This window comes from Neoarius graeffei, chromosome 10, assembly GCF_027579695.1.
Source record: "Neoarius graeffei isolate fNeoGra1 chromosome 10, fNeoGra1.pri, whole genome shotgun sequence".
Taxonomy (NCBI): Eukaryota; Metazoa; Chordata; class Actinopteri; order Siluriformes; family Ariidae; genus Neoarius; species Neoarius graeffei.
The window spans coordinates 23,020,408-23,032,504 of NC_083578.1; the positions used below are offsets into that span (position 1 = coordinate 23,020,408).

The 12,097-nt window shown below is 45.6% G+C and overlaps 1 protein-coding gene across 4 annotated transcripts in view; it reads left to right on the forward strand.

Annotated features, from left to right (window-relative positions):
• Positions 1–12,097, forward strand: part of nr2c2 (nuclear receptor subfamily 2, group C, member 2) — a 62,176-nt gene that overhangs the window by 22,148 nt on the left and 27,931 nt on the right. For all 4 annotated transcript variants that reach the window (XM_060931557.1, XM_060931555.1, XM_060931558.1 and 1 more), the window contains 2 exons: positions 5,892–6,022; positions 10,788–10,883. In XM_060931557.1, the coding sequence (XP_060787540.1) occupies positions 5,963–6,022; positions 10,788–10,883 (156 nt within the window). In that variant the 5' untranslated portion in view covers positions 5,892–5,962. The remainder of the gene's footprint in view (positions 1–5,891; positions 6,023–10,787; positions 10,884–12,097) is intronic.

The window sequence follows — 12,097 nt, forward strand, 5'->3', positions numbered from 1 at the left end:
CTTTGCCCTGTAAGTAGCCTAGTCTGATTATTTTAAATATCTACTACTATCTTTAATACTATCACTATCGTTATTATAGCCTATATTATTATTACTATAACTAATATTAGTAGCCTATTACTGATGCATTAATCAGTTTGCTTTTAGAATATTTTTACCAGTAGGGCTTATTATCGCCCCATGGCGCTTTCATCTTTGTTATTAAAGCTGTAGTCATCATCGAGGAGTGTCATTCTTCATTTTTGTCGAATTTTATTTCATCAAATCAGAGGTCAAGTAGGCTATAGGTATATCATCTCCAAAGACAGGTACGGTAGTAAAAACAACCGTCTAGTGAAAAAAAAAAAAACAACCACCGCTCAGAGAAAAAAAAAGGCAGAAAGTGCGCCTGCCAGTTAACGTCATATCAGATAAAAACATTAAACGTTATTCAGACCATTAACACCATAACATCAGAGACGAAGAATAAAGTTCATCTTGGAAGGAGAGTTATTTTTAAAAATGCAAAACAAAATCATTTATAATAGCCCAGAGAAAAACTGGCTGAATATGTACCGTAACATCAAGTTATTCAATAGCCTATAGAGATCTTGCAGTCACGTGACCGGAAAGTACACAGCCGCCATCTTGTCAGTAAAAAACACAGCTGAATACTGCTGCACTCGTGTACAGAATGGATCAATTTCAACCGACGGACTACATGGCTCATTTTTCTAATGAACAGATAACTAGATACAGGTCTAAAATAAACGATCTACAGATTAGTGACCCTTATTGCTTACCGGACGTAGTTTTCACGACCGTGTCAGTGGATTTTGAACTGCCAGCGGAATACCCAGACGTGTATAATTACCTCATTAACTTTTGCTCGCTGTTCAGTGGTGAAGCACTGCGTGCTTATAAATCTCTGGACAGTTGTCTTTACAGAAATTCAGGATTTGTCAGCGACTCAGATGTGGCATCTTGTAAACAAGAAAATAACAATCCTCATTGGACGGGTAAGTCACTTAAGTATTGAGTATAGCACTGACCAGCCGATTATAGAATAGAATAAGGTAATTCCAGCTGTAATTCCAAATCGTCCGTCTTGTTTACCATGGATCTGGCATTGGAGAGGTAGAGGCTTAGCAGTGGAGATTTGAGTGGCTGTTTTCTGAGCTTAGTCAACAGGCCAGCTCTGCAGCCTCGCTTTTGCTTCCACTCCCGACGCTGCCTCCTTCGCTTTGCTTCCGATAACAATCCACGGAGACCCCGCTGGTCTCGCTATCTCGTCCGGAATGTTGTGCATGCGATGGAAATCGCTACAAACCGTCATTTTCTGCTGGAAACCAATGTCCAGTAAGTCCATATGGTTGTAGTGGATATTGAAGTCTGGTACAGACGAACAACATGCAAAAATACACACAAAAAACATAAAAAACGTGCACAGGTAGGGAGAGCTTGTAGCCGCAGCCGTTGTAGTAGAATTGTATATAGTAGGTTTTTCCAGAAGAAAAGGTAGAAGCAGAAGTAGAACCAGAAGTAAAAGTAGAAGGCGGAATATGGCGTTTGACCGACAAGATGGCGTCTGTCACAATCTGGATCGGCTGTGACGTCACATGCAAGTGCTCCATAGGTCTAAAATCAGGGCTTAATTTGAGCCGGAACATGACGGAACAAGATCCGTAACCTCCGTTGTCGGATCCGGCAGCTATTTTCATTTCATTCGGTGTTCCGGCAACTATTTAAATGGATCAGATCACCTCCGTGACCATCACAAAGGGAAAAAAATCAAACAATAAATTAAATAAATAAGTAAATAAAAATTTTAGTGTTCGGTTTTGATTTTGATATCTGTTGTTGATTTCTCTCCTATGACATCCACAAAATCTATGCGAAAGGGGAAGAGGGAGGGACATGGGGTGTATACTTCCGCTCAATAGAACACCTGGTTTTTTGTAGCCGTTAGCTTGCGCTGTGGAAAAAATGGCAAAAAAACAAGAAAGCTTACTAAAATTTTTAAAATGAATTTTCCAACTTGTTTTGTAAACCCTTTATTTCTTAACTATTACTTGAATTGATTGTACTTATGTTTGCTGGCACTGCTTTTAATGAGCAGGAGAAAAACAGGGAGGGCTCGGAAAATGGCCGCAGGTCGGAATCGAACCCGGGTCCCCGGATTTATGGTATGGCACCTTACCAACCTGAGCCACGAAGTCCTGCTGGCACTGCTTTTAAATACCCTACTTAAATCCTTAAAATGAGTCATTTAACTCATGTCTTGTGTGATCTGATCTCCAATGGTGAAATAAACCGGTTGTGATATGAGTACAGTCTGTTATTTTAGAAGATAAATTTAATATATAATTTAATATATAGCCTAATAAAAAATATTTTATAACATAATATCACGACATATTACTGTCTGTAACTGTTCGTCACTAAAGCATTTTCTAAGATCATAATGTCTGATATTATTATTATTATTTTTTTTTTTTACACACACAATAAGCACGTGTGCGTAAAGTTATAGTAAACCACCCCCTGCCTTTTTTTTTTTTTTTTGAGTCGCCGGACCCACCCACCTCCTGCGTTCCGGGACCTCCCACTTCACAAATTAAGCACTGCCTAAAATCATTACATAACTTATTTAAATAACTATAGGCCTATCATTTAATAATAAAACACAGGTCAATCAAGTTTATCAAGCTGACGATTTCACTCCAAATCAGCAAATCCATTGAATTCCTCATCCTCGGTGTCGCTTCTGAACAACTCTGCCAACTCCAGCGGCAGACGAAGCACCGTTTCTTCTTCTTCTGCGTGGCTGTCGTCAGACTCGGCATCAGCTCCAGTTATTCCGTGGTGAAAAAAAAACATATATACGTCGCACCGGAGTATAAGTCGCATGGCCAGTCGAACCATGAAAAAAAGTGCGACTTATAGTCCGAAAAATACGGTAATCATCATTGTAACACTAGCAAGAATGGAGCACTTGCATGTGACGTCACAGCCGATCCAGATTGTGACAGACGCCATCTTGTCGGTCAAACGCCATATTTCCGCCTTCTACTTCTACTTCTGGTTCTACTTCTGCTTCTACTTCTACCTTTTCTTCTGGAAAAACCTACTATATACAATTCTACTACAACGACTGCGGCTACAAGCTCTCCCTACCTGTGCACGTTTTTTATGTTTTTTGTGTGTATTTTTGCGTGTTGTTCGGCTGTACCGGACTTCAATATCCACTACAACCGTATGGACTTACTGGACATTGGTTTCCAGCAGAAGATGACGGTTTGTAGCGATTTCCATCGCATGCACAACATTCCGGACGAGATAGCGAGACCACCGGGGTCTCCGTGGATTGTTATTGGAAGCAAAGCGTAGGAGGCGGCGCCGGGAGCGGAAGCAAAAGCGAGGCTGCAGAGCTGGCCTGTTGACTAAGCTCAGAAAACAGCCACTCAAACCTCCACTGCTAAGCCTCTACTTCTCCAACGCCAGATCCATGTAAACAACACGGATGATTTGGAATTACAGCTGGAATTACCTTATTCTATAATCGGCTGGTCAGTGCTATACTCAATACTTAAGTGACTTACCCATCCAGTGAGGATTATTTTCTTGTTTACAAGATGTCACATCTGAGTCGCTGACAAATCCTGAATTTCTGTAAAGATAACTGTCCAGAGATTTATAAGCACGCAGTGCTTCACCACTGAACAGCGAGGGAAAGTTAATGAGGTAATTATACACGTCCGGGTATTCCACCTCTGGCAGTTCAACATCCACTGACACGGTCGTGAAAACTCCGTCCGGTAAGCCATAAGGGTCACTAATCTGTAGGTCGTTTATTTTAGACATATCTAGTTATCTGTTCATTAGAAAAATGAGCCGTGTAGTCCGTCGGTTGAAATTGATCCATTCTGTACACGAGTGCAGCAGTATTCAGCTGTGTTTTTTACCGACAAGATGGCGGCTGTGTACTTTCCGGTCACGTGACTGCAAGATCTCTATACACAGCATTGTTCAGCTATGTATTCGATTGCATCTAACGGTGACCCCTGTCTAGAAATGCCTACGAAATTTGGCTTTGCTGCGACCTTCGGTGTCCGAGTTATAAACGTTTAAAGGTTGCTGGAGCCACGGATCAAATCAAAACTTAAGTCACTGAGCAGCGCTTGCACGGTGGCGAATGACTGGCCGAGGCACCGTCCTACCAGGCCGTGCCCGTGCTGGTTTGAAAGGGCTGGGGTAGAGGGAGGTGCGTGTTGGTTGTCAATTTACTCCTGACGGGCCTCGTGTCTTTCGGCAAATACCGAGTGGTTTATATGACGGTTCTCGTTTGACTCACCAGGTGGCTGCCAAGCAGGTAGGGTTGGGCGCGAGAAATAGTTTGTTTATCGTGGTCATAAACAGTTGAAGGGTCACAGTGTTTTTACAGGGTCGGTCGGATAACCGGAAACTAATTTTATATTTAGTGGATGAATGGATATGTGGATGGACATTGACATATGGTTAGTTATGTATATGTATATTGGCTGTATTTTAGATTGTATGAATGGCCTGGATGAATGGATAGGCTGCTCTTTAAAATAAAAATAAATAGTTTTTTTTAAATATATAATTTTAAAAGCCCTTCTAGGGATGGGCATTGGAAATTAGCCTATGGCTATAAATGCTATGATGCCTACTGTTAGGCTGTTGCACAGCCTGCATGATATGTATCTGTCCCTATCAAATAAACTATAACTGAACTGAACTGAAACACGTATATTATTTTGTTTGGCCTAATTTAGTCATGGCCAGTTCCCACCCACCAGACAGCCCTGCCCTGTCACACGTCAGATACCAACCAGGGAGGGTGAAGGCTATCATGTGCAGGGTTTTTTCTAGAAAAATTTAGTATGAGGGCGCTCACCATGGCGAGGGAGCGAAGCGGGGGGGGAGATGGTGCCGGTTCCCCCCCCGCCGTGCAAAGCCTTTGAAAAATGCTCCAATGGGACATTCTGAGGCTATCTGAGAGGGAAATTGTAACAAATTGTCTGTCAACATTGAAAAAGAAAGAAGTAATCATCTTCTGCCCCGGACAGTCTTTGGCTTTCTTCCGCTTCGTGCCGCGGGATGACATCTTTAAATGCCCAAGTGTCAACAAAAACAACTCGCGAACTACTTCTGTAAAAAGCTCCCGCGCTGGTGGGTGAAAGGTCATTCAGTCTCTAGAAATCTTGCGCTACAAGTCAGCTGACCTTGTATGTAACCCATGTCAAATCTCGCGAGAGCAGCCGCGACAAGTAAACAACTAAACAACATGGCGCCTCAGTCTGGAAAACGCCAATTCGGATTGTTTTTGCACCGTCTGGTGGTGTATCTACTATGATTGGAATATTTTTGGAGCAATTATAACGTATTTGATGATCAGACACATTGTCACGTAGTGTTGCTGGGATGTTTTCATGGAGTCGGTAAGGGGGCGCACGCCGAGAGTAAGAGGGCGCAGCGCCCCTGTTCCCCCGTTTAGACGAAAGCCTGATGTGCTTCCTCCAAGGCACATGAAGCCTGCTGACTGCATCTTTGCAAGCTGCTGCTCATGCAATGTCAGAGCAGCATAACACACTTCCGTATGCACAAAATCACAGATGCCCATGAGTAGCGAGTGTCACTTGGGATTGACAGGTGCCTCTAAAATTACCAACTGTTCCTTTAATTCAGTGACACATACTAGTTAACTCATGACATGCACAATGTTTTGTTACCCCAGTATTGGCTACAAATACTGCTAATGACTTAGAAGCTTTAATACGTAGATAAAATCTTTCTATGGTGTACTGTGAGGATGCTAACCAGTGTCAGATGTTTCTGTGGAGCTGTATGAGTGCAGTGTACTAATGCGTTGTTCATGTGTTGCACAGGTCCAGCCGTTCATAACAAATGCAGCAGTGGCCTTGCACCAGTAAGACACTGCTAATGACTTTATGTCAGCATGACATCAAACCTGGCGATGCTGGCTCAGCAGATAGTGACCACTGAGCACGTAGCTGAGGTGAGTGACCTTTGTGTAAATGTGAGGGCATGACCAAGCAAGCCACAGGCTTCTGTTTAAAGTGTAGCTTCATCACTGTTGTCCCGTCTTGTTACTTCTCGAAATAGAAGATTGATCCAGGATGCATTAGTTTTGTAATGTAATCATGGAATGATGGCTTCCATTTTAAAACCTGAAAGAAGTCTCCAGTGTTTTCAGATTGATCACTGTCCCCTCTCTGTAGCTTATGTGCAACTTCCAAATCTTAGAAATATTTAAAATATAGGTGACTACGAAATCAGTACACTCAACACTATTAGGATGAGACAGACAGAATTCAATAGATTTTCTGTCACTATCACTATAACTTTTGAATAAGCTCTTGTTCCATCAAAACGTTTGATTCATTCAGAAATGTTGATCAGTCTCGCCCCCTCCGTCAGAAAGTATGACCAAACCTGCTCTTTCCAGCGGAAAGTTTGATCAGTCCCACCTCCTCCAGCAGAAAACTGACCAGTCCCACCTCCTCCAGCAGAAAACTGACCAGTCCCACCTGCTCCAGCAGAAAACTGGCCAGTCCCACCTGCTCCAGCAGAAAACTGGCCAGTCCCACCTGCTCCAGCAGAAAACTGACCAGTCCCACCTCCTCCAGCAGAAAACTGACCAGTCCCACCTCCTCCAGCAGAAAACTGACCAGTCCCACCTCCTCCAGCAGAAAACTGACCAGTCCCACCTCCTCCAGCAGAAAACTGACCAGTCCCACCTCCTCCAGCAGAAAACTGACCAGTCCCACCTCCTCCAGCAGAAAACTGACCAGTCCCACCTCCTCCAGCAGAAAACTGACCAGTCCCACCTCCTCCAGCAGAAAACTGACCAGTCCCACCTCCTCCAGCAGAAAACTGACCAGTCCCACCTCCTCCAGCAGAAAACTGACCAGTCCCACCTCCTCCAGCAGAAAACTGACCAGTCCCACCCCCTCCAGCAGAAAACTGACCAGTCCCACCCCCTCCAGCAGAAAACTGACCAGTCCCACCCCCTCCAGCAGAAAACTGACCAGTCCTACCTCCTCCAGCAGAAAACTGACCAGTCCCACCTCCTCCAGCAGAAAACTGACCAGTCCCACCTCCTCCAGCAGAAAACTGACCAGTCCCACCCCTTCAGCAGAAAACTGACCAGTCCCACCCCTTCAGCAGAAAACTGACCAGTCCTACCTCCTCCAGCAGAAAACTGACCAGTCCCACCTCCTCCAGCAGAAAACTGACCAGTCCCACCTCCTCAAGCAGAAAACTGACCAGTCCCACCCCTTCAGCAGAAAACTGACCAGTCCCACCCCTTCAGCAGAAAACTGACCAGTCCCACCTCCTCCAGCAGAAAACTGACCAGTCCCACCTCCTCCAGCAGAAAACTGACCAGTCCCACCTCCTCCAGCAGAAAACTGACCAGTCCTACCTCCTCCAGCAGAAAACTGACCAGTCCCACCTCCTCCAGCAGAAAACTGACCAGTCCCACCCCTTCAGCAGAAAACTGACCAGTCCCACCCCTTCAGCAGAAAACTGACCAGTCCCACCCCTTCAGCAGAAAACTGACCAGTCCCACCCCTTCAGCAGAAAACTGACCAGTCCCACCCCTTCAGCAGAAAACTGACCAGTCCCACCTCCTCCAGCAGAAAACTGACCAGTTCCACCTCCTCCAGCAGAAAACTGACCAGTCCCACCTCCTCCAGCAGAAAACTGACCAGTCCCACCTCCTCCAGCAGAAAACTGACCAGTCCCACCTCCTCCAGCAGAAAACTGACCAGTCCCACCTCCTCCAGCAGAAAACTGACCAGTCCCACCTCCTCCAGCAGAAAACTGACCAGTCCCACCTCCTCCAGCAGAAAACTGACCAGTCCCACCCCTTCAGCAGAAAACTGACCAGTTCCACCTCCTCCAGCAGAAAACTGACCAGTCCCACCCCTTCAGCAGAAAACTGACCAGTCCCACCTCCTCCAGCAGAAAACTGACCAGTCCCACCTCCTCCAGCAGAAAACTGACCAGTCCCACCTCCTCCAGCAGAAAACTGACCAGTCCCACCTCCTCCAGCAGAAAACTGACCAGTCCCACCTCCTCCAGCAGAAAACTGACCAGTCCCACCTCCTCCAGCAGAAAACTGACCAGTCCCACCCCTTCAGCAGAAAACTGACCAGTCCTACCTCCTCCAGCAGAAAACTGACCAGTCCCACCTCCTCCAGCAGAAAACTGACCAGTCCCACCTCCTCCAGCAGAAAACTGACCAGTCCCACCTCCTCCAGCAGAAAACTGACCAGTCCCACCTCCTCCAGCAGAAAACTGACCAGTCCCACCCCTTCAGCAGAAAACTGACCAGTCCCACCCCTTCAGCAGAAAACTGACCAGTCCCACCCCTTCAGCAGAAAACTGACCAGTCCCACCCCTTCCGCAGAAAACTGACCAGTCCCACCTCCTCCAGCAGAAAACTGACCAGTCCCACCTCCTCCAGCAGAAAACTGACCAGTTCCACCTCCTCCAGCAGAAAACTGACCAGTCCCACCTCCTCCAGCAGAAAACTGACCAGTTCCACCTCCTCCAGCAGAAAACTGACCAGTCCCACCTCCTCCAGCAGAAAACTGACCAGTCCCACCTCCTCCAGCAGAAAACTGACCAGTCCCACCTCCTCCAGCAGAAAACTGACCAGTCCCACCCCTTCAGCAGAAAACTGACCAGTCCCACCCCTTCAGCAGAAAACTGACCAGTCCCACCTCCTCCAGCAGAAAACTGACCAGTCCCACCTCCTCCAGCAGAAAACTGACCAGTCCCACCTCCTCCAGCAGAAAACTGACCAGTTCCACCTCCTCCAGCAGAAAACTGACCAGTTCCACCTCTTCCAGCAGAAAACTGACCAGTCCCACCTCCTCCAGCAGAAAACTGACCAGTCCCACCTCCTCCAGCAGAAAACTGACCAGTCCCACCTCCTCCAGCAGAAAACTGACCAGTTCCACCTCTTCCAGCAGAAAACTGACCAGTCCCACCTCCTCCAGCAGAAAACTGACCAGTCCCACCTCTTCCAGCAGAAAACTGAACAGTCCCACCCCCTCCAGCAGAAATTTGACCAATCCTACCCCCTCCAGGAAAAATGTTTGACCTATCCCTTTTGCTCCAGCAAAAAGCTTGATTAATCTCACCCCTCCAACTGCATGCCTGACTAATCCTGTCCCTCAAGCAGAAAGTCTGACCAATCCCTTTTGTTCTAGCATAAAGTTGGATCAATTCCTCCCACTCCAACAGAGGGTTTGATTAATATTTCTCCCTCCAGCAGAAACTTTTACTAATCTCGCTCTTTCTCCAGCAAAAATGTTTGACTAATCGCACCTCTCCAGCAGAAAGTCTGACCAGTCTTGTTTGATCAGTCCCGCTCACTCTAGCAGAAAGTTTAATCAAACCCAGCTGCTCCAGCAAAAATTGACCAATGCCTCTTGCTCCAGCAAAAAGTTTGATTAATCTCTCTCATGTTAATGACTGTGGCCTTTCTTTGTCCTGTGAGCTTCATATCTCATTACCTGTTCCCACCTGCATGAAAGTGCTCCTGCAATGAACAAAGACTCAGTTGTAAAATACATTTGTATTTTATTTTTCCAGATGGTATTTGTAATAGGAGGAGAAGTGTTGGGGTTTGTTACATAACAGGCATTTAGCAGACGCTCTTATCTGGAGCGACATACAACATACCCAGAGCAGCCTGGGGAGCAGTTGCAGGTTAGGTGCCTTGCTCAAGGGTACTTCGCTCAAGGGTACTTCCGCCATTCCTGTTGGTCCAGGGAATTGAACCAGCAACCTTTTGTTGGAACAACTTCTTAAGGAAAATGATCTCTGGAGGATTTGCATGGAGGAATGCGCCACCATCAAGACAACGGAGAAATGGAGCTGATCCAGAAATTCCAGTGGATGGAGAACCTGATTGGGCGTACAAGATTTGCCAAACACAACTAATCAGATTATTGCCGCATACAACATTTAAAGTATATTGCATGTGTCTGCCGCATGAATAATGATTCCATCCAAAAGCAATTGTTATTTGACAAGAGACGGCAGTGGCATAAGCTTGAGGAGACCCTGTCCATGGACAGGTCACAAGTACTACGTAGCATGATGCACAAAGGACTTCACGCGCCTGTTGGGTAACATTTTTCCAGCACCCAAGTGGGCGCACCCCAAGGCCAATCGTGTGCCATGAGGGAAAAACTGATGATGATGATGATTTGGTCCCAAAGCTGCTTCTCTAACCATTAGGCTATGGCTTCCCCCATGGGTTTAAGAGCAGACAGGCCTGTTGGATTAACTAGACACATGATCTGCTTTGTTACATTATTTCCTCTTCAAACTGTCTCTGAGAAATCATGCTTGTTTCTGGTTAAAGTTATGAAAGTGGTTTCAAACTTATTGAGGAAGCTGTGTAGAGAATCCACACACCAGAAGCCAATGATGCCACGTCGGCTGTTTGACTGTTTATCACTTAATATGATTTATTAAAATTGCAAAAAAAAAAAAAGTATTTGGGAAAATGTATATTCTTCTACCTTTGTGTGAAAGTCACCAGTGTGTGTTTACACTGCTCTTTGTGGCTCTTTGTATTGCACGACTGGTCTCCATGGAAACACGGCATTTGACCCGCAAGATGACGGGGGGGATGTCCTCTCCCCGTTAACGAGAGGACATCCCCGTTCTCTTATTTGCTCTGTGTGTGAGATATGGATTTAAATGTCCAAGTGCGTTTGTGTGCTTTGCAAACACAGGCATCTCCGACAGCCAGCCCGGTGATGAGTGCTTCTCCACAGCGCATTCAGATCATCTCCACTGACTCCTCTGTCACCACGCCACAGAGAATACAGGTACATAACTTTTCTTTAGACAACACGAACATACACATGTGTCCTGTGTGATGGGTGTGTTATGGGTGGAAATGGATAAAATATCAGGGAAGTGCTGGAAAAGTGTTAAGATGGGCTTTTGGGTAATCGAAATGATATGTTTTTGTATATTTCCATCTTGGCTTTTTTTTTTTTTAAATATGCAAGATTGGAGGAAGTAAGCGGATTTCTTGTAATAGAGCCATAAAAAACTCAGCATAGTTCACTAACTCCGGTTTTCCTCTGTTGTGGCCAATCGCATGCATTTATGTAATTTATTTACCTGGAGGGAGCTCATCAGACTAGGGAATGCTAGAGAGGGTGTGTGTGTGTGTCCCTTTACTCTTTCTGGTTTGATTAATGAAATGACAACATGACTTGTTCAAAAAAGTATGTGATGCAAACTGAATTAGATTAGATTAGATTAGATTAGATTAGATTAGATTAGATTAGATTAGATTAGATTAGATAAAACTTTATTGATCCCTTTGGGAGGGTTCCCTCAGGGAAATTAAGATTCCAGCAGCATCATTGCAGATAAACAGAGAAAAGAAATGGAGGAAAACTTCTAGATAAGTTAAAATAAATTAAGTATTTACATATACAAATATAAAAGAATAAGATATGGGGAAGAGAGGGAGGGGGGAAAGGGGGAGAGAACTGGGGTTAGGGTAAGTGTGTGTGGGGGGGAAGCAAGAAAGATATTGCACTTTATATTGCACATTGTCCGGTATTGCTTATTGTCAGGCTAGGCTACTGCTCCTTCCTATCCTCTGTCCTCCTGTTACCCCCCCCCAGAGAGGAGTTGTACAGTCTGATGGCGTGAGGGACAAAGGAGTTTTTGAGTCTGTTCGTCCTGCACTTGGGAAGGAGCATTCTGCCACTGAACAGGCTCCTCTGGTTGCTGATGACGGTGTGCAGAGGGTGACTGGCATCGTCCATGATGTTCAGTAGTTTGTCCATAGTCCTCTTCTCTGCCACCGTCACCAGAGAGTCCAGCTTCATGCCGACCACAGAACTGGCCCGCCTGATCAGTTTGTCCAGCCTGGATGTGTCCTTCTTGGATGTGCTGCCCTCCCCAGCACACCACGGTGTAAAACAGGATACTGGCGACCACGGACTGATAGAATATCCACGGGAGTTTCCTGCAGATGTTAAAGGACCGCAGCCTCCTAAGGAAGTATAGCCTGCTCTGT